This window comes from Arvicola amphibius, chromosome X (genome assembly GCF_903992535.2).
Source record: "Arvicola amphibius chromosome X, mArvAmp1.2, whole genome shotgun sequence".
NCBI classification, from domain to species: Eukaryota; Metazoa; Chordata; class Mammalia; order Rodentia; family Cricetidae; genus Arvicola; species Arvicola amphibius.
In genome coordinates this window covers 18,501,131-18,523,190 of record NC_052065.1, presented here as the reverse complement: position 1 = coordinate 18,523,190, position 22,060 = coordinate 18,501,131, and the positions used below count along the sequence as shown (strand labels likewise).

General features: G+C 45.7%; 1 protein-coding gene across 1 annotated transcript; it reads right to left on the bottom strand.

The window, feature by feature from the left end:
- Positions 1 to 11,113: 11,113 nt before the first annotated feature.
- On the bottom strand, positions 11,114 to 13,027 carry LOC119805027 (polypyrimidine tract-binding protein 1-like). The gene is made up of 2 exons (XM_038316825.1): positions 12,634 to 13,027; positions 11,114 to 12,348 (listed from the first exon to the last, which is right to left on the bottom strand). Exons 1-2 carry the CDS (start codon positions 12,995 to 12,997, stop codon positions 11,114 to 11,116), a joined length of 1,599 nt encoding a protein of 532 aa, XP_038172753.1. The 5' UTR covers positions 12,998 to 13,027.
- Positions 13,028 to 22,060: the final 9,033 nt, after the last annotated feature.

The following is a 22,060-nucleotide window of genomic DNA, read 5'->3' as shown; positions in this document are numbered from 1 at the left end:
GAGGAGAGAGAGAGAGAGGAGAGAGAGAGAGAGAGAGAGAGAGAGAGGAGGGAGGGAGGGAGGCGAGGGGGGAGGGAGGGGAGGGGAGAGAGGGTTGCTTTTCTCTTTTACTCGTTCTCGTCTCTCTCCTCTCTCGCTCTCTCTCCTCCTCTCCTCCTCTCTTCTCCCCCCCTTCCGGAGGGTCAGTGGCTTCCTTGATGTTAAAAGGACTGACTGTGGTACCCTTTGCTGGCAGTCGGGGAGGGGGCTCATGCAGCCCTGTTATGCCTAGGAAGGGCAGGGTGCTGCCCCCTGGAGCTCCAGACACTTGGCCACAGCAGGTGATCTGGACTGTCCTTCTGGCACTTTCCCACCCTTGAGACCTGCCTGTCCCCACCCAGGCTACTGTTGTGCTTTGGGGGTGAAGTGACCTCCAGAGACTCAATGTGTTTGAACTCGTGGACACCAGTTGGTGGCATTCTATTGAAAGGCTGTGGAGACTTTAGGAGGTGGAACCTTCCTGGAGGAGGAGAGTCACCTGGAAGTGTGATGAGGCTTTGGAGCCCAGCCCCACTTCCTGTGCTTGCTCTGCTGCTTCCTGACTACCAGTGAGGTGCCAACAGCCAGCCTCCTGCTCTTTGTTCCTGCTCCTGTTGCTGACACCTTTCCTTCTCCTCCACCAAGGTGGGATGTGCCCTCCCCACTTCCTCCTTTATACTGGGAGGAGGGGGTTGTTTGTTCTTCGGCAACGAGAAAAGCAACAAGGCAGAATGAGATGTGGGATGGGCCGGGCCATTGCTGTGAAGAACCCGGCCATGTGGTATGCAGGGCTTCTAGATGGTCTGGGGGCAGGAACTTGGGAGAGTTTGGAACTTTGCCCTGGGAAGGGCCTAGAATGCTGAAGGGAGAGCTTCACAGGCCCTTCTGGTGGGAGTTTGGAAGACCAGGACGCTGGGAGAACTCCAGGCAGTCAAGGAGGCCCACTTGTGAGGGTACTAAGACTCCTTTGGGAACCGGGCTGGAGGCCATTTGTGTGAAATTCTGGCCAAGAGCCTAGCTGCATTTTGCTTGTGTCCTGGGAACTTGAGGGATGCAGAACTCAAAAGCAGTGGGCTACTTCATTTGTTGGGAGAACCTTAGGGAGAGGATAGCACTCAGGCTGTGTCGAGGTTAATATCAGTGCTCTCACACAAGCCTGTAGAGAGAGCAAGGAATGGAGCAGAAAGGTGTGAAAACCGCAGACTGTCAAGGAGAGAAAAGAGGTCAAAGTTACAGACCAAGCACAGCTCTCCCTGGGAATGGAATTAGCCCCAACACAGAGACGCCTCCTGGTCTATACTGGCACAGTAGGAAAGGGACCAGGATGGGACTCCGTGCCCACTGAAGGCTGAGACTTAGAAAAGTGAGACTGTGTGGGGAAGGAGGGGCATGGGTTAGAACACCGCTGAAGGTGTCTGCTGTTCAAAGAGAACACCTCGGAGGGCCATTTGCTCTGACTGAACTGAACCACCAAGGTAGACAGAGAACACTACTGCTTTCTTTGGTCTCGGGGGAACATACGACATCTCAAGCTGGTGTGGCAACACCCTCTACCTGCCGCCCCGTTTGCAAGCACAGTAAAATGCTTACAAAAATGGAACCCCGATGGCTCCTTGGCCTGAAAAGGGAGGGAGGGAGGGTATGGGGGGAGGGGAGGGGAGGGAAGGGGGAGGAAGAGGGGAGGAGATGGAAATTTTTTAAATAAAAAAAAGAAAGAAAAAGAAAATAGAATAAATGGCTTTTCTGCAGAAAAAAAATATTAAATAAAATTAAAAAAAAATTGGGCAATGATAGCTTTGGGTAAGAGCCGATGAAGCCACTGAAACTAGGCAGTGGGACAGGATCATACTCCGGACAAGGAGGTCCCTGGGTCTCTGCTGCAAGGCTGTGGAGGCAAGGCCTCATTTGCAGCAGAGACCCCAGGATGTGGGGGATGCCAAGAGCATGGGCCCACCCCCAGACAAGGTGTGGCTGCAGAGTGGAGTCCTCGCAAGAGAGGGACTCCATGGACCCCAGCTGGAGGGATGGCTCTACGCCAAACCTTTGGAAGCAGTCGGGTTCCCAAAGGAGCCCCAGATGATGGACAAAAAGCTTCAGCCTTTCCACTCCTGGATTTCAGTCTTGGTTTGCTCTGACCTTTCTTTGCTGTGTCCACATATTTGCTCTGTGCCATTGTGTGTTGGAAGAATATAGATACCTGTACACACACTCACACACACACACATATATATATACATACATACTGATGAGAATTTATATTATATAGCCATCATATATAACCTGCTTTTGATTTTACAGGGGCTCACAGTTAAGAGAAGGCCTTGCGCTCAGGAGAGACTTGTACTCTTGAACACTGTTGGAACTGTTAAAGACCGTGGGTTCCTTTGACTTTGGAATGGGTGTTGTTTGCTTCATGTAGTGGCCATGAGCCTATAGTGGGCAGGGGCAGAATGTAGTGTTTAGAACATATAGGCTCACGTGTCTGAATGCTCATTCCTCAGCTGGTGGCGCTCTTTGGGAAGGTTTTGGATCCTTTCGTAGGTGGAACGTGGCTGGAAGAAGCAAGACAGCAGGGCCGAGCCCTGTGCTTCCATAGCCCAGGCCAACTTCTCATCTTCTGTCTGCTTCCCAGTCATGCATGCAGAGCGACCGGCCATGTCACACCAGTGCCTGAAGGCCTTCCCTGCTACAATAGACTGTATCCCCTCACATGGCAAAGACAATAAACCTCTTTTGCTTTAAACTGCTTCTTGCTGAGTGTTTGAGCACAGCAGTGAGAGAAATAACTCATACAGCTATAGACCCACGCTAACCACCTGAGCTGGATGACCACTGGGGTGAGGCTCTCTTCCAGGTGAAGTTGCACCCTTGTGCTTGATGGCTGGGGTAGGCAAGGACTTACTTAGGGCAGTGGTTCTCAACCTGTGCTCCACGACCCCCGGGGGCAAAATGACCCTTTCACAGGGGTCACCTAAGAGCATCGGAAAACACAGATGTTTACATTACAATCCAGAACAGTAGCAAAATTACAGCTATGAAGTAGCGACAAAAATAATGTCACGGTTAGGGGTCACCACAACATGACAAACTGTACTCAAAGGGCCCCAGAACTAGGAAGGGTGAGAAGCACTGCCTTAGGGAATTGGGGAAGGCAGCAGAGTCCTCGGAGAGACAGTGCAAACTTTCAAACGCCGTCCTTTCAGCAGTCCTTCCTCAAAGTGCTTGTCACTGCTTGTCACAGGCGAAAATAAACCACAAGAACGGTGTCAGGCTTATCACTGTTAAGTTAAAGGTGAACCAGTGGTAGGGGCCCAGGTGACACAATGATGGAGACCAAACAGGTGAGAGTAAATACTACCAGCTGTGCCTCCCCGACCCAAAGTTAACACAAGCTGAAAGGTGAGTTCGTGGTAGTAAATGGGGTGAGCTCTCTCCTATCTCAAACCTGCATCCCAGCTTTCTGCACCGCACAGGACAGCCTTTAGCCGACTGCATAGCTGACCTGACAATACCAGAGTGAGGTTAATCATTTTCTCCTTTGGTAGGCCCAAGGAAGCGCAGCAGTTTTTGCTCTTGAGGCTCAGGCCATCCTAGGCAGAATGAAGGGTTCATGCCCCACTTTAATCAATGCCCTATGGGCAGAGCCTTGGGGGAACCTGCTTCCTCCTTCTCTCCCGTGCAGCCGTTTTTGACACTCCAAGGTGTATCTTTCTATGTGGACTCTATTAAATTAAAGCTCACTTAGCCTTTACTGTGCTCTCTGCCACGACCTTTGGGAAGGTGGAAGCAATGCTGATGTTAGGCAACTTTACTCAATGGCCAAGGTATGATTCTCCAGATATCCTGTAATCTATAATCAGATATGAGTGCAGGGGCAGAGATACCTAATGATGCATCACACAGGGCATGATACCCTGGCCCACTCGGTGACTTGAAGCACTCCCTCTCCCCACCCTGTCTCTCTAAGTCTCTCTCTGTGTCTCTCTAAGTCTCTCTTTCTCTCCCTCTCCCTCTTTTCCCCCTACACTGCCCCCCAAGCCCCTCCACCTGGTTGCTTGGGCCCCTCCAGGATCTAAATGTTTTACATTTCTCTTTCCCCTCTCCCAGTGTTTCCCTTACACCAGGTCTCTACCTTCTTCCCTGCCTTCGAGTTCCCCTGCCAGGGGCCTCCTCTGGTGGCCTCTTCTGACAGCTAGGCTCTTCTTGTAGTTTGATTTCAATTTCTGCCCTGAAACAAATGACCAAATGCAATTTGGACAAGGAAGGGTTTGGTAGGCTTGTGCATCCTCGGTAGTCCATCATTGAGGGACTTCATGTTTTTTGAAGCAAAAGCCACGGAGAAATGCTGCTTACTGACTTGTTTCTCCTGACGCTAGCTCGTTTACTTTGCTCACACTCCTGGACCACCTTCCAAGAGATGGTGCCCCATACAGTGGGCTCCCTCTTCTCAATTGACTCTAGCTTGTGTCGACTTTACAAAATGGGTTTACAAAAGGTTTACAACTAACTTTTGTAGAAGACTCCATTTCCTGCCTCCCCTCACTAAAAGCCATTTGAGCTTGCTGCCTGTCCCCTCTCCCCAGGCCTCTGCCATTCTGTCTCATTCACTCTCCCCATCCCCCAGATGTCTAACCTCAAGAAGCACTCAGCCAATACTGGTGTGTGTGTATTGGGGGATGAAATTTCTTGATTATGAGCCCTACTGAGGCTCTCTGCTGGTGGCTATCCTGCTCAGGAACAGTCCCATAGCTGCCCTTTCCTCAGGTGCTGTCCCCTGAGAGGCTGTTTTAGATGTTCCAACCACGCCAGCCTGGCACTTGGCCTTCTTTGTTCCACCTGCCTCCCCAGCCAGCTCTGAGTGACCCTCCCCTGCTTGTCTCCCTCTCAGCATTTGGACTCACTGGCTCTGGCTGTTTTGGAGGATGTGGAGGCTGCAGGCTTTCCCTGTTCTTTTCTTCTTTGACCGTGATCATTCAAACCACCTCCCCATTCTGGTTTGTTTTTATTTGTTTTGTTTTGTTTTTCTGTTTTTACTATTCCACCAAGCCCTGCCTTTGCACCTTTTGATCACTGATATTTCATTCGTGATTCAATTAATGGTGAGCCCTTGCATTCGCTTTTTGTAGCATGTTTACTGATTACCAAACCCTTCAATATAGTGTTTTCTGTATATAGACTTAACGCCTGGCTTTAAATTCACCATATCTATTTATCCCATTATACATTAGTATTATTGACATGGTTATACACAAGATTACAATGGGGTGATATAATTTTGTCTAAAGTGGACAAATGTCCAATTGGAATAAATCAAGATTTTCTCATTGTTAGTGAGGAATCTCTGTTAGTATGAAGGAGGATGAAACAGTTAAAAACTTTTGTAAAGCACAGGAGGTGGATCATTGCCCATTTCAGGGAATTATCAGACATAATTGGAAAGTCTGAAAGTGAAAGACAACATATATTTGGATGATGCCCTTTACACTATCTTTTCAATATGCTTATTACCTTCCAGTATTCTAGAAGACTTTAAGCTATGAATGAATACCTCCTGTAGTTTGCAAGGCCCAAAGCCCACTGGGAGGGAAGTCTCCTTATAAGTGGGACACTGTAATTCTTTGGGGTGCTACTTTCTTGTGTTGACAGTATTTTGAGAAGGATTCTCTTCTGTACAGGTTAGGGAAGGGAAAAGGCCACCAGGGATTCCCTTGGCCTTCTTTCCATCTCATGGGTTAGCAGGTGTACAAAGCCAAGATATAGCAGGATGGACTGGTTCCTGGGGGGTCACTGTATATTTCAATGGAGACGATACTCTTCTGCAGCAGGTAGGCCTCCTGTGAGAGGCACCCTCCTACAGTAGGGAGTAAAGTAGGAGAAAACTCCATGGAAATCTCTTCCCCCATGGGCTCCGCCTATTCCTCTGTCTTTCAGAATGGAACCAGCCATCTATTCCCAGGGACCATTTTTGAGAGACATTCTTCATGATTGAGACAATTTGGGGATCAGGCAGATCTCTTTGTGTGTAAATGCACTTGTCACTAAGCCTATGACTTACTTATCTTGAACCCCAGAAGCCATATGAAGAAAGGAGAGAACTAATTCCCACATGCTGTTCTTTGACTTCTGCAGGCATGCCCTCCCATGTACACATAAACATACAGGCTCATGGGCAGAGTTAAGTGTGCTTGCAAACACACATACACAGACGCACACAAATAATAAATGTAACACAGAGATTTCGAGTTCCAGTTTCAGAAGAAAAACATTTCATCTTCTATATGACTGGTTAAATGGTCTGACGTGTTTAGTCCTTCATAACTTTAAAAGGGGCTGGAGGGAAGTTTCAGAGGTTAACAGGTCTTACTGTTCTTTCAGAGAACCATAGTTCTGTTTCTAGCACCCACTTCCAGCAGCTCATAATTGCCTATAAATTCAGTTCCAGGAGATCTGACACCATCTTCTATCCTCCATGGTCATGAACACAAATGAAATACCAATCAAAAAAGAATAATAGAAAACCAAAGTTATTTGAGGAGTGCATGATTAAATGGTGTCTAATCTTAAAAATTTCTTTCCTGCTAACAGAACAATTAACACGTTTTGATTATGTTTATAACAATAAAGTACTTAATATACAATGTACATGTTTTCCATGCTTCAAAAACATTTACTGGATTTTCATTAAAATACAAGAAGCTGTTTCATTCTGTGTTTGGGGGTTTTGTTTTATTTTAAGAAAAAATATCAGTAAGTAGCTAAAGCTGACTTAGAACTCATTATATAGTCTGTCTAATCTCAAATTTGTAGAAATGTTACAGTCTCAATCTCTCAAGTCAAACTACAAGAAGAGCCTAGCTGTCAGAAGAGGCCACCAGAGGAGGCCCCTGGCAAGGGAACTCGAAGGCAGGGAAGAAGGTAGAGACCTGGTGTAAGGGAAACACTGGGAGAGGGGAAAGAGAAATGTAAAACATTTAGATCCTGGAAGGGCCCAAGCAACCAGGTGGAGGGGCTTGGGGGGCAGTGTAGGGGGAAAAGAGGGAGAGGGAGAGAAAGAGAGACTTAGAGAGACACAGAGAGAGACTTAGAGAGACAGGGTGGGGAGAGGGAGTGCTTCAAGTCACCGAGTGGGCCAGGGTATCATGCCCTGTGTGATGCATCATTAGGTATCTCTGCCCCTGCACTCATATCTGATTATAGATTACAGGATATCTGGAGAATCATACCTTGGCCATTGAGTAAAGTTGCCTAACATCAGCATTGCTTCCACCTTCCCAAAGGTCGTGGCAGAGAGCACAGTAAAGGCTAAGTGAGCTTTAATTTAATAGAGTCCACATAGAAAGATACACCTTGGAGTGTCAAAAACGGCTGCACGGGAGAGAAGGAGGAAGCAGGTTCCCCCAAGGCTCTGCCCATAGGGCATTGATTAAAGTGGGGCATGAACCCTTCATTCTGCCTAGGATGGCCTGAGCCTCAAGAGCAAAAACTGCTGCGCTTCCTTGGGCCTACCAAAGGAGAAAATGATTAACCTCACTCTGGTATTGTCAGGTCAGCTATGCAGTCGGCTAAAGGCTGTCCTGTGCGGTGCAGAAAGCTGGGATGCAGGTTTGAGATAGGAGAGAGCTCACCCCATTTACTACCACGAACTCACCTTTCAGCTTGTGTTAACTTTGGGTCGGGGAGGCACAGCTGGTAGTATTTACTCTCACCTGTTTGGTCTCCATCATTGTGTCACCTGGGCCCCTACCACTGGTTCACCTTTAACTTAACAGTGATAAGCCTGACACCGTTCTTGTGGTTTATTTTCGCCTGTGACAAGCAGTGACAAGCACTTTGAGGAAGGACTGCTGAAAGGACGGCGTTTGAAAGTTTGCACTGTCTCTCCGAGGACTCTGCTGCCTTCCCCAATTCCCTAAGGCAGTGCTTCTCACCCTTCCTAGTTCTGGGGCCCTTTGAGTACAGTTTGTCATGTTGTGGTGACCCCTAACCGTGACATTATTTTTGTCGCTACTTCATAGCTGTAATTTTGCTACTGTTCTGGATTGTAATGTAAACATCTGTGTTTTCCGATGCTCTTAGGTGACCCCTGTGAAAGGGTCATTTTGCCCCCGGGGGTCGTGGAGCACAGGTTGAGAACCACTGCCCTAAGTAAGTCCTTGCCTACCCCAGCCATCAAGCACAAGGGTGCAACTTCACCTGGAAGAGAGCCTCACCCCAGTGGTCATCCAGCTCAGGTGGTTAGCGTGGGTCTATAGCTGTATGAGTTATTTCTCTCACTGCTGTGCTCAAACACTCAGCAAGAAGCAGTTTAAAGCAAAAGAGGTTTATTGTCTTTGCCATGTGAGGGGATACAGTCTATTGTAGCAGGGAAGGCCTTCAGGCACTGGTGTGACATGGCCGGTCGCTCTGCATGCATGACTGGGAAGCAGACAGAAGATGAGAAGTTGGCCTGGGCTATGGAAGCACAGGGCTCGGCCCTGCTGTCTTGCTTCTTCCAGCCACGTTCCACCTACGAAAGGATCCAAAACCTTCCCAAAGAGCGCCACCAGCTGAGGAATGAGCATTCAGACACGTGAGCCTATATGTTCTAAACACTACATTCTGCCCCTGCCCACTATAGGCTCATGGCCACTACATGAAGCAAACAACACCCATTCCAAAGTCAAAGGAACCCACGGTCTTTAACAGTTCCAACAGTGTTCAAGAGTACAAGTCTCTCCTGAGCGCAAGGCCTTCTCTTAACTGTGAGCCCCTGTAAAATCAAAAGCAGGTTATATATGATGGCTATATAATATAAATTCTCATCAGTATGTATGTATATATATATGTGTGTGTGTGTGAGTGTGTGTACAGGTATCTATATTCTTCCAACACACAATGGCACAGAGCAAATATGTGGACACAGCAAAGAAAGGTCAGAGCAAACCAAGACTGAAATCCAGGAGTGGAAAGGCTGAAGCTTTTTGTCCATCATCTGGGGCTCCTTTGGGAACCCGACTGCTTCCAAAGGTTTGGCGTAGAGCCATCCCTCCAGCTGGGGTCCATGGAGTCCCTCTCTTGCGAGGACTCCACTCTGCAGCCACACCTTGTCTGGGGGTGGGCCCATGCTCTTGGCATCCCCCACATCCTGGGGTCTCTGCTGCAAATGAGGCCTTGCCTCCACAGCCTTGCAGCAGAGACCCAGGGACCTCCTTGTCCGGAGTATGATCCTGTCCCACTGCCTAGTTTCAGTGGCTTCATCGGCTCTTACCCAAAGCTATCATTGCCCAATTTTTTTTTAATTTTATTTAATATTTTTTTTCTGCAGAAAAGCCATTTATTCTATTTTCTTTTTCTTTCTTTTTTTTATTTAAAAAATTTCCATCTCCTCCCCTCTTCCTCCCCCTTCCCTCCCCTCCCCTCCCCCCATACCCTCCCTCCCTCCCTTTTCAGGCCAAGGAGCCATCGGGGTTCCATTTTTGTAAGCATTTTACTGTGCTTGCAAACGGGGCGGCAGGTAGAGGGTGTTGCCACACCAGCTTGAGATGTCGTATGTTCCCCCGAGACCAAAGAAAGCAGTAGTGTTCTCTGTCTACCTTGGTGGTTCAGTTCAGTCAGAGCAAATGGCCCTCCGAGGTGTTCTCTTTGAACAGCAGACACCTTCAGCGGTGTTCTAACCCATGCCCCTCCTTCCCCACACAGTCTCACTTTTCTAAGTCTCAGCCTTCAGTGGGCACGGAGTCCCATCCTGGTCCCTTTCCTACTGTGCCAGTATAGACCAGGAGGCGTCTCTGTGTTGGGGCTAATTCCATTCCCAGGGAGAGCTGTGCTTGGTCTGTAACTTTGACCTCTTTTCTCTCCTTGACAGTCTGCGGTTTTCACACCTTTCTGCTCCATTCCTTGCTCTCTCTACAGGCTTGTGTGAGAGCACTGATATTAACCTCGACACAGCCTGAGTGCTATCCTCTCCCTAAGGTTCTCCCAACAAATGAAGTAGCCCACTGCTTTTGAGTTCTGCATCCCTCAAGTTCCCAGGACACAAGCAAAATGCAGCTAGGCTCTTGGCCAGAATTTCACACAAATGGCCTCCAGCCCGGTTCCCAAAGGAGTCTTAGTACCCTCACAAGTGGGCCTCCTTGACTGCCTGGAGTTCTCCCAGCGTCCTGGTCTTCCAAACTCCCACCAGAAGGGCCTGTGAAGCTCTCCCTTCAGCATTCTAGGCCCTTCCCAGGGCAAAGTTCCAAACTCTCCCAAGTTCCTGCCCCCAGACCATCTAGAAGCCCTGCATACCACATGGCCGGGTTCTTCACAGCAATGGCCCGGCCCATCCCACATCTCATTCTGCCTTGTTGCTTTTCTCGTTGCCGAAGAACAAACAACCCCCTCCTCCCAGTATAAAGGAGGAAGTGGGGAGGGCACATCCCACCTTGGTGGAGGAGAAGGAAAGGTGTCAGCAACAGGAGCAGGAACAAAGAGCAGGAGGCTGGCTGTTGGCACCTCACTGGTAGTCAGGAAGCAGCAGAGCAAGCACAGGAAGTGGGGCTGGGCTCCAAAGCCTCATCACACTTCCAGGTGACTCTCCTCCTCCAGGAAGGTTCCACCTCCTAAAGTCTCCACAGCCTTTCAATAGAATGCCACCAACTGGTGTCCACGAGTTCAAACACATTGAGTCTCTGGAGGTCACTTCACCCCCAAAGCACAACAGTAGCCTGGGTGGGGACAGGCAGGTCTCAAGGGTGGGAAAGTGCCAGAAGGACAGTCCAGATCACCTGCTGTGGCCAAGTGTCTGGAGCTCCAGGGGGCAGCACCCTGCCCTTCCTAGGCATAACAGGGCTGCATGAGCCCCCTCCCCGTCTGCCAGCAAGGTGACCACAGTCAGTCCTTTTAACATCAAGGAAGCCACTGACCTCTCTCTTTCTCTCTCTCTCTCTCTCTCTCTCTCTCTCTCTCTCTCTCTCTCTCTCTCTCTCTCTCTCTCTCTCTCTCTCTCTCTCTCTCTCTCTCTCTCTCTCCCTCAGACAGCAGCCTGTCTCTGTTCTGTTCAGGTCACTGCAGCCGCTGTTAAATTGTCCTTTTCTCTAGTGGAGGAAGCTGTCTGCAGAGGGTCCAGCAGGGTCCTCTAGATGGTGATCCTGGAGAAGGAGACTCGCAGGTTGTGGTTCTGGCCTAGGGTGTGACCATGCAGCTCGACCAGAGCCTGGATGGCCTCCTCTACTGAGCCCATCCGGATCAGCGCCATCTTGCGGTCCTTTGGGAAGAACTTGAAGGCCTTGACAGAACCCCCACTGCTGGAGAAGAGTTTCTTGAGGTCTTCCTCCAAGACCGAGCTGGGTAGGTTGGAGAGGTGCAGCGTGGCAGAGGGTGGGAAGATGTTCTGGAAGTTCTTGGATCCGGGCTTCTTAAAGCGGTGCAGCGGGGAGTTGGCATAGTCCTTGGTGAGGCTCTGGTACTCCTTGCCCTCCTGGGGCAGCCTCACGCTCTGGTGCTTCGACGGCAAGACGCAGAGAGACTTGCCGTACAGTTTGTGCCCATTCAGGTGCCTCATGGCCAGCTCAGCCTGGCTGCCGTCAGCCATCTGCACTAGCGCGTTCTCCTTATTATTGTACAGGATCTTCACCCGGAGCACATTACCATAGGCACCAAACAGAATAAAGAGGCTTTGGGGTGTGACTTTCTCAGGGTTGAGGTTGGCAACCAGGAGGACAGCGTTTGCCACACCTGGGGAGCCTGAGGTGACGACTGGGCTCTCTGCTCCAGCTGCCGCTGCTGCCACAGCCGCTCCTGGTATGGCCAGGGGTGCCAGGGCCTTACCCACTTCTGGGATGGCAAAGCCTGCAGTTTGGGGAATCTTAAAGGTCTGAGGTGACCCGGTGCTTGCATATGGAGAAGCTGGGAGCACGACAGGTGCATCGAACTCTGTGGCCCTGTTCTGGGCTGGCACGGGTGGGCTGGCACCCGAGGGCAGGTCTGGGCGCGTGTAGTCACGGCTCCTGTCGTTGTTGTACTTGACTGTGAGGTCAGTGAACCTAGAGAAGGCAATGCGCAGTGTGCAGCAGGCGTCATAGATGTTCTGTCCATCCAAGAACAGCTTGGCACGCTGGGCACTCAGTGTGTTAGCATACTGTAACAGCACCTGGAACCGGCTGTCCTTACTGTAGATGATGATTTTCAGAACTGTGCCAAACCTGGAGAAGAGCTGGTGTAGCACTTCCAAGGTCACCCGATAGAAGTAGTTCTCCACGAGTATCCTGAGCACAGGACTGTGCGTGCCCACCACTGTCCCTGTGTCCACAGCAGCGGCAAGGGCGGCCGAGGCCAAATCTCCTGCCTGGTCTGAGTTCTCAACTGGCAGGCCTGGCTGGGCACCCATTTGGCTGGAGGCACCTGCGCAGCCTGGTTGGGCATCCACCTGAGTGTGGTCGCAGTCCTGGCTGGGAGCAACCACCAGGCTAGAAGCAAAGGCCTGGCCGGTGGCACCTGCCCTGCTGGAGGCCCAGGCCCATTTGGAGGCACTCCCCTGCCTGGGGGCAACCTCCAGGCTAGAAGCAAAGGCCTGGCCGGTGCCACCTGCCCTGCTGGAGGCCCAGGCCCATTTGGAGGCACTCCCCTGCCTGGGTTCACCCTCCTGCCTGGAGGCACCTGCCTGCCAGAGAGCACTGGCCTGGTCGTGGGATCTGCTCACCTTGAGCTCTTTGTAGCTGGAGAACTGCATGTGGACAGGCTGCCCGCGCAGCACAGGCGCCACCCAGGTGTAGTAGTTGACCATGGTGTTGGCGGCCTCCTCCGTGCTCATCTCCATGAAAGCCTGGTTCTTGCTCTTCAGAAACAGTAGATTGGACACCTTCCCGAATGGCAACGCCAGACAGAGCACTTCTCTTTCGGTGACATCGCTTGGCAGCCTGTGGATGTGGATCACTCTCGATGGGTCCTCAAAACTCCTGCTATCCCGTTTGAGCCTCTTGCTGTCATTTCCTCGGGGTGCAGAGGGTGAGTTCCTGCTCATGACAGCAGACTGGTTCTGGACAAAGGCAGAGAGAAGAGCTCCTGCCACCACAGCCCTCAACCAACTGTTGCGTGTAAGGAACAAGAGCAGAATGGCAGGAGATGCAGTGGAGGGGAGTGAATAGCCCAGCCCTCCTTGTTTGATACAGTGTTGTCCCTGCAGTTGAACACTGAGACACTCCTCTCACTATTCCAGAGCAGCAGCATTCTCTGCCTCTCTCTCTCTCTCTCTCTCTCTCTCTCTCTCTCTCTCTCTCTCTCTCTCCTCTTTTTCTCTCCCTCTTCTCCCTGTTTGTGTTTCTATTTGTTTGCATTCTGTCTCTCTGTCTCTTGTCTCTGAAACTCTCTGTCTCTCTCTTCCTTGTCTGTTTCTGTCTGTCTCTCTCTCCCTCTCCCTCCGTGTGTGTGTGTATGTGTGTGTGTGTGTGTGTGTGTGTTCCCCATATATCCTGCCTGGAATGAAGGCAGAAACAATACAGTCTCAGATCTTGAGGACTACCCACTTAGACCTGGAGCTATACTTTCTTTCCTTGAAAATCTCTATGGTGCAGGATTAACATTCATGAAGTTCTGGCATCCCTAGTTCAAGTCCTGAGGAGTGTAGTCAGTACCTGGAAACTCTTTGATCATGTTTCTTCAATGTACATCATATGTTTAAACACCACTTACTATTTGAAGTTTCCCCTTGGGTTTGAGATTATTATTTGTTAGACGACATCATGACTTAGCTGTAGTTTGCAGTGTTTCAGCCAAAGAGAAAGAGATAACGATGCTAAATTACAATGTGTTCCCATTGGCAATCTTCTCAACGAGGCTATTGTGCAAAGGGCAGAGTGGAGGAGATGCCAGTACATTCCGAGAGGACTTCATGTTTTAGCTCAAGGACTTTAGTAAGGAGAGACAGGATTTGGGAAAGGAGTCACAGAAATCAAGGGAGTGCTTGGAGTTATGTAACTGGATAGTTTCTAAACTGTGCATTTAAGAAATAATGTCAGAAAGTCCTCTACGAATTCTGGAGTATCTGAAAATGGGGAAGAATTCCATTTTGCCTCTCAACACAATTCTTGGTCCTTCAAATAAATCACTTGAACAAAATGGGCCCTTTCCATCCCCCATCATGTGAATGAGGGCTCAGTTCTCGATGATAACTACAGTTCCATCACATCAGAGTTGCTGAGATGTGGAGGTATCTATTCACTGCTGATACCCTCTGCCTGAAAAACACACACTGCAAATAGAAACCACGTAAAACATACATTCTCAAACTTAGGAGTGCTTCCTTGTGAAAATCAAGGTAGAGTAGAGTCCCGTGTCCTCAAATTTTAAAAAGCAGGCATGCATGATGACCTAACTACTAACTTGGTGACACTCAGAGTGAATGACCAGATAGAGAGCAGTACATTTTTGAACTGGTCCAGTCATTGTCATTATAATGGGCATCGTGATGAGCGCATGAATGGCACTGCTCTGTAGACTTAACAAGCATTTGTTCCTTTTGTACACCACAGATGATTTTTGCTTCCTTGTCTGTGCACTGTTCTTCTTATGCCTTAGTTCACTAAAGTAAATGTTAGGACAAATGCAAGAATTGTATTCAAATCAAGGAAACTCTATGTACCTTAGGTAACTTACTGCCAGTTTAAAATCTCAAATTCTGTAAAGCTATTTCCATTCTCTTTTCTTTCCCTGTGGGAAATGAGCTGCACTGACATGAACTATTGGTATTTTCTTTCTGTCAGATTTATTTTTGCTTTGCTAGAAAATAGCTCCTTTCTTTTTTCTTTTTATTGTTTTTGTTGAGTTATACCTTTTTGTCTGTTCCACTCTGTTCCTCCCTTCTCCTATTCTACCCTTCCCCATGACCTCTGTCCTCCCAATTTACTCAGGAGATCTTTTCCTTTCCTCCTTTGTATGTAGTTCTAAGTATGTCTTCCTTAAGGTCCTCTTTTTCGTCTAGGTTCTCTGGGGTTGTGGAATGTAGGCTGATTTTTCTATGCTTTATGTCTAACAGCCATTCATGACTGAGTACACATTATATATGTATTTATGGGCCTGGATTCCGTCACAGAATGTGTTTTTTTCTAGATCCATCCATTTGACCACAAATTTCAAGATGTCATTTTTTTCTACTATATAGTACTCCATTGCATAAATATACCACAACTTTTTTTATCCATTCGTTTGTAGAGGGCATTTAGGTTGTTTCCACGTTCTGGCTATTACAAACAATGCTGCTATGAACATAGTTGAGCACATGTCCTTGTGGCACAATTGAGCATCCTTTGGATATATACCCAAAAGTGGTATTACTAGGTCTTGAGGAAGGTTTTTTCCTAATTTTCTGAGAAATCGCCACACTGACATCCAAAACAGCTGTACCAGTTTGCACTCCCTTCCACAATGGAGTAATGTTCTCTTTATCCCACATCCTCTGCAGCATAAGTTGTCATCAGTGCTTTTGATCTTTGCTGTCATGACAGGTGTAAGATTTGATTTGTATTTCTCTGATGGCTAAGGATGTTGAACATTTCCTTAAGTGTCTTTCAGCCATTTGAGATTTGTTTGTTGAGATTTCTCTGTTTAGGTCTGTACCCAATTTTTTATTGGATTTTTTGTTCCTTTGATGACCACTTTCTTAAGTTCTTTGTATATTTTGGTTATCAGTCATCTGTCCGATATGGGGGTGCTGAAGATCTTTTCCCATTCCACCGGCTACTGTTTTGTCTTGTTGACCATTTCCTTTGCTTTACAGAAGCTTCTCAGTTTTAGGAGGTCCCATTTATTAATTGTTTCTCTCAGTGTCTGTGATACTGGGTTTATATTTAGGAAGTGATCTCCTGTGCTAATATGTTCAAGGATTCTTCCCACTTTCTGTTCTATGAAGTTCATTGTGGTTGGTTTTATGTTGAGGTCTTTGATCCATTTGGACTTGAGTTTTGTGCATGGTGATAGATATGGATCTTTTTTCATTCTTGTACATGTTGATATCCAGTTCTGCCAGCAGTATTTGTCAAATATGCTTTATTTTTTCAATTTTATATTTTTTAGCTTCCTTGTCAAAAATCAGGAGTTCGTAGGTGTGTGAATTGATATCCGGGTCTTCAATTCAGTTCCATTGCTCCTCCTGTCTGTTTCTATGCCAATACCAGGCTGTTTTCATTACAGTAACTCTGTAGTAGAGTTTGAAGTCAGGATGGTGATGCCTCCAGAATTTCCTTGATTGTATAGGATTGTTTGGACGATCCTGTGGTTTTTGTTGTTCTGTATGAAGTTGAGTACTGTTCTTTCAAGGTCTTTGAAGAATTTTTCTGGTATTGAAGGGCATTGCATTGAATCTGTAGACTGCTTTTGGTAAGGTTGCCATTTTTACTAGGTTAATTTACATACCCAAGAGCATGGGAGATCTTTCTATTTTCTGGTGTCTTCTTCAATTTCTTTCTTCAAAGATTTAAAGTTCCTGTCATACAGGTCTTTCATTTTTTTGGTTAGAGTTACCCCAAAATATTTTGTGTTATTTGTGGCAATTATGAAGGGTGCTGTTTCTCTGATTTCTTTCTCATAAATATATCTTCTGTATAAAGGAGATATATATATATATATATATATATCTTCTGTATAAAGGAGGGCTACTGATTATTTTGAGTTCATCTTGTATCCTGCTACATCACTGAAGGTGTTTATGAGTTGTAGGAGTTCTATGGTAGAGTTTTTGGAGTCACTTATGTAAACTATCATATCATGAGCAAACAGTGAGAGTTTGACTTCTTCTTTTCTGATTTGTATCCCCTTGATGTCCTTTTGATGTCTTAAGGATCTAGCTAGGACTTCAAGAACTATACTAAATAGATATGGAGAGAGTGGACAATCTTGGCTTGTTCCTGACTTCAGTGGGATCACTTTGAGTTTCTCTACATTTTGTTTGATGTTGGCTGTTGCCTTGCTGTATATTGTCTTTATTATGTCTTGGTAAAAATGCTACTTTTTTATATGAAGAATTCTTTCATCAGTCCATATTCAGTTTCTAAATGCAGCATATTATATTAGCTCCAAACCATTTGGTCATAAGCACTTCAGGGATGGTAGATACCGCCACTAACAGATTTCAACAAATTGAAATCTGTCAATGTTATCTATGAAATCTCAAAGTTAAAGACTCAGATTAGAAATCAATGTGTCAGATGTTACTGAATCTTAGATCCCCCTCTGCTCCATTTCCATACTCCTTCCCAGGTCTCTGAGATCAGTACTTTCACTTTTTTCCCTTTCTGTACTGAGCATGATCTGTGGAAGTCTTGGGGTGGGCTGACTGAGCTACCGTGCAAACATGGCTGGCCACAAATGAGAACTCTCATTCAGCTTGAATATGCTCATAGACAAGAAAGCACTAGTACTATCTTTACAATAAGAAAATGTTGAAGAAACTGAGTCATACTTTTTAGACACAGCAGTGAGTGAAAGTTGGAGGCATGTTGGAAGCCTGGACTCTTTGCACAGCCAAGATACCCAGGATGCCACAGTTGAGGTTTCCATCCTGGAGCAGAGGCCTGTGTACATCTCCCTGAGAAGGACGACTGAGGAGGTAAACAGGATGAATGAATGAATGTGGAGGCCTACAAAACACCCAGTAGCTTGCAGCCTTGTGGGCCATGCTTAGGAGGTGCTTGCGGGACAGTCCACCAAGAGGTCTTGGTTTTCCTGGCCAGTATAAAGGAATACCTGTTGTCAAACGCTCTCTGAACTGTCTCCTAAATGAAGATATACCTTCCAGGGAAAACATTTTGTCATAACCTATCCTAGGTGGAGAACCAGTATTCTGGCCATTTCAGTCACCTCTAGCTAACCAGCCTCATGCAAGGAATAAACAGTCACATCTCAAGAGAATCATGTGGCAACACTGTAGCCAGGGAAAGTACAGCATGAGCTGAAGGTAAATCACCAGAGAAACACTGTTTAAGATTGCAGCCCAAGGGTATAATCTCTCCTACAGAGAGTCAGTCCTGTTACCGGGACATGGCTCTGCCCCCAACCGCCATGGAGCCTATGGGATCTGCAATGAACTGTTTCCTCTGTCTCCCCTTTTCTGAGTCAAATGAGCTGCACTGACCTCACCCAGTGCTTGGGCTATTTTGGCTTTTCTCTCAGGACTCCATGCAGAGACAGAATGGACGGAACTGTTTCAAATGCTCATCGAGAGAGAAAATATAGCCCAACGTACCTACAAGTAGAAAACCAGGAAATTTGACACTGAGGAGCAAATGAAAGATTTCAAAATCAAAAACTGTCTCAGAAAACCTGCTCTGGAAAACACATAAGAAATAGGGAAAAAATCGTGCAAATCAGAAAGCTGGACTTCCAAAAACTCTGTCAAGGAACAGATCGAGATAAATGGTGCCATTTATGTTTTATATCCTTTTGTATTCTCAACAATGAGTGACTTAAGAATATCGAGTGTGGCTGTAGCCTGTGAATTAGTGAAATGGTTATCAGGAGCGTACAGAGTAGTTAGGAGCACTGTGCTATGAGGAAACATCACTACAAATTCGTGATGCACTGTTATTTGATGGAGGACTTAAGTAGGTAAATATATATTAGAAAGTGTCTTAGTATTCTATTGCTGTGAGGACGGAAACAATGTCTTAGAGAAAATATTTAATTTGGGCTTCCTTACAGTTTCAGAGGGCTAGTCCAGCATCATCATGGTTGGGGTTGGTGGCATGAAGCCAGGCGTGCTGTTGAAGAATGAGGAGACATCATAATCAAGATAATTTCTAAGAGAAAATAATTAATTTGGGGCTTTTACAATTTTGGTGGGTTACTCTAATATCATGGTTGGGAACATGGTGGTAGACAGACAGACATGGTGCTGGAGGAGGAAACCTTACATATTAATCTCCAGGTCAAGGGGGGGGCAGAGACAGAGAGAAAGACACAGAGAGAAACAGATACACAGAGACATGGCCTGGTGCGGGCTTTATGAATCCCATAGCATACTTCAGTGATGCACTTCCTCCATAAAGGACACACATCCTTCAACAAAGCCACATATCCTACTTCTTATCAAACAGTTCCACTAACTGGAGACCAAACATTTAAACCCATGAGTTTATGGGATCATACTTATTCAAACTACCACAGAAAGGCTAGGGAAATCACAAAGAAAGCCATTTTAAAATAGCGCAACCAATATTCTTAAAGTGACGCTAATAGGAACACATTAAATGTTCAATTAAAATCAGAGAATCTTGGGCTAGAGAGATGACCAGTAGTTAAAAATCTCTGTTTTTGCAGGGGACATGGGTTTAATTCACAGCATTCACATGGTGGTTCACAACTGTGTATAATTTCAGTTCCAGAACATACAGGATACACAGGCATACATGAGTGTAAAGCACTCATACATAACATAAAATAAATAAATCTAAAACTAAAATAAAACTAGAAGTAAAAAATTGGTACAATCAGAAACAAAGAAAAAATGGAGTGAGAAGAAAACATTTGATTGTAACTGTGATTCACATATATCAGATTATGTTATGATTGTTAACACTCACTTAAAATGGATGTGGTGTAAGTACTCCCAATAAACCACTAGCGTTCAGCGTTTCATAAACTGGATTATGAAAACCAGTAATAATTGGTATGTAAGGCATTCATATTCAATACAATGACTGCTTTTCTTGTTGTTTACAAAAAGGATTAAGAAAGGCTCACTCCAAAGAAAGGTGCAGTAGGTGCATTAATTTCAAATAAAGTAGCTATCAGATCAAGAAATGGCCAGTGGGAAAGATAAGCATTACAAAATTACAAGAGGTCAGTCCTCCAAAAGGACATTATATTCCCAACCATGTGTGTCCCAATGACAGTGTTAAACCATGTGAAACAAATCTTGGAGAGTGGCATGGGAAAGTTCATAGTGGTAATGGGAGATCTCAACTCTCCTCTGCCAGTTATTGGTAAACCGAGGAAGCAGGCAATGAGAAATCAGGTATATAGTCTGAAGATCATTGGCAGCCATCTCAGTCTGCTTAATAGTTATATAATATCCCATATTATATAGGATTAAAATATCTCAAGGGAACAAGAAACAATTGCAAAGAGAGTTAATTCTTAGATATAAAACAAATTAACAAATAGAATAGAAGCAATGTAATACACATTTCAAATAAGTTTTAATATAGCATTAATATCAGGGGTATATAGATGGAATACAGATGGTTGTAAACACAAATATGCGTGCACGCGGGCGCGCGCGCGCGCGCACACACACACACACACACACACACACACACCACTACCACCACCACCACCTCCACTCAAATATCCATATATGTATGTGAAATCTGCCTTGAAAGCTATGAGGAATTTATAATTTAAATAACTTTAGAGATAAAGAAGTTTGTAAGAATCAAGAGAAAAGCTGAACTTATTATGCATTATGTGATCATGAACTAATTTTTTGCCTACAAGGGAGAATTTTAACCAACTGGCACCTTTGAATCTTTCACAGGAATTGAGAAACTAAAAGCATGGTAAATGAGGAGGAAGAATTTCTACAATAGACAGTGGTACGGATAATAAAGTAGCAGAGGCCAAACTTTCCATAAAGCAATGTAACAATTTCAGGGAAATGGACTTTAATACATCTTAAGCTTCTTATAAATATTGAGGATAACTTTCAAAAAAATCTGTAGTGCCATGTCCATTCCACATACACATTCTTTTGTTCCTTCCACTAATGCAGACTAGGCAGCACTACACCCAGGGAGGAATAATCACAAGTAATTCACAGTGATTGGTTGTTAATACCACTTTACAATAAAAGTAAATAGAGATGTATTGTGAACTGGCTGGTTCAAGGATCTAAAATATATGCAAGAGACTAGAAGCCAAGGAAAGTAGAAATGTGAAAGATAAATGGAAAAGCACAGGATTTCACAAAATACAAACCCAAATCATAGGAGCATATCAAAATGCACTGAGACCTGACTGAAAGGGCTACCACTGCCAGCTGTGGCGGTGTATGCCCGTAATCCCAGCATCTGGGAGGCTGAGGCAAGAAGATCATGCTGTTTAGTCTACTCTCAAACTAAAATCACATAACATAAAATGAATGAAACAAATCATTAAAAAGGAAAGGGCTACCATTGTCAGGCATAGCAGTCTACTCTCGTAATCCCAGCACCCGTGAGACTGAGGCAAGGCCATAATGCTTAGGCCAGTCTCAAAATAAAATAATATAACATAAAAGAAATGAGAGTATTAAAAAAAGAAAGGGCAATTACTGGCCATAGTTTTAACATTTGAGCAAAAGGAGAGGGATGAATGGTAAAAGATCAGATAATAAACTAAACCATAAGTTTCATCATAATATGAACATATAAAGAAATAGTTTAATAAACAAATCAGTAGAAGAACAAAGATAAGTCTTCCCTAATGAAGACTTTCAAAGAACCTATGCAGAGGCGAAGCTGGGATTCAGATGCAAAGCTGGGATTCAACAAAGAGCAGATAAAAAGCCAGACTACTAGATTTCACATTCATTGGTGACTGGAAGGGGGGTAGTTTGGTACACACTTTGACTGCACTAACCCTGACCCTTTCCCCTTTCTTGTGGACCGAATTTGCTAAGCATTTCACTCTAATGTTCTCTTACATTCACAGAAGCTCTTCCTTAGGGTCTTACCCTGACATCACAGTTCACCCAGCACAGACTCTGCTCTCCTTTTAAACATCGGAAATTCTCCGACGTAAGTTCTGCTGCTGTTATGTACCCTGAGCTGTTGTTACACTTGTCTCAGGGATAACTTCCAGAAAAGCAGCTCTGACAATACAGACATCCACATAGATCTGTAGCTCAGTTCATCACTTGATGATCTTTTGGGGACTAGATTACAAAAGGGCATGAGTTAACCTCTTGGTGGTGGTTTATATGCATATTACTCATTTTGATTATTTTTCACACTTTCAAATTTAAGAACATATGAAACTCAAAGAAAAGAACACTAATGCGAGAATCCACTATGTGTACAAATATTTATTTATCTGTTTTTATTTATATATTTAT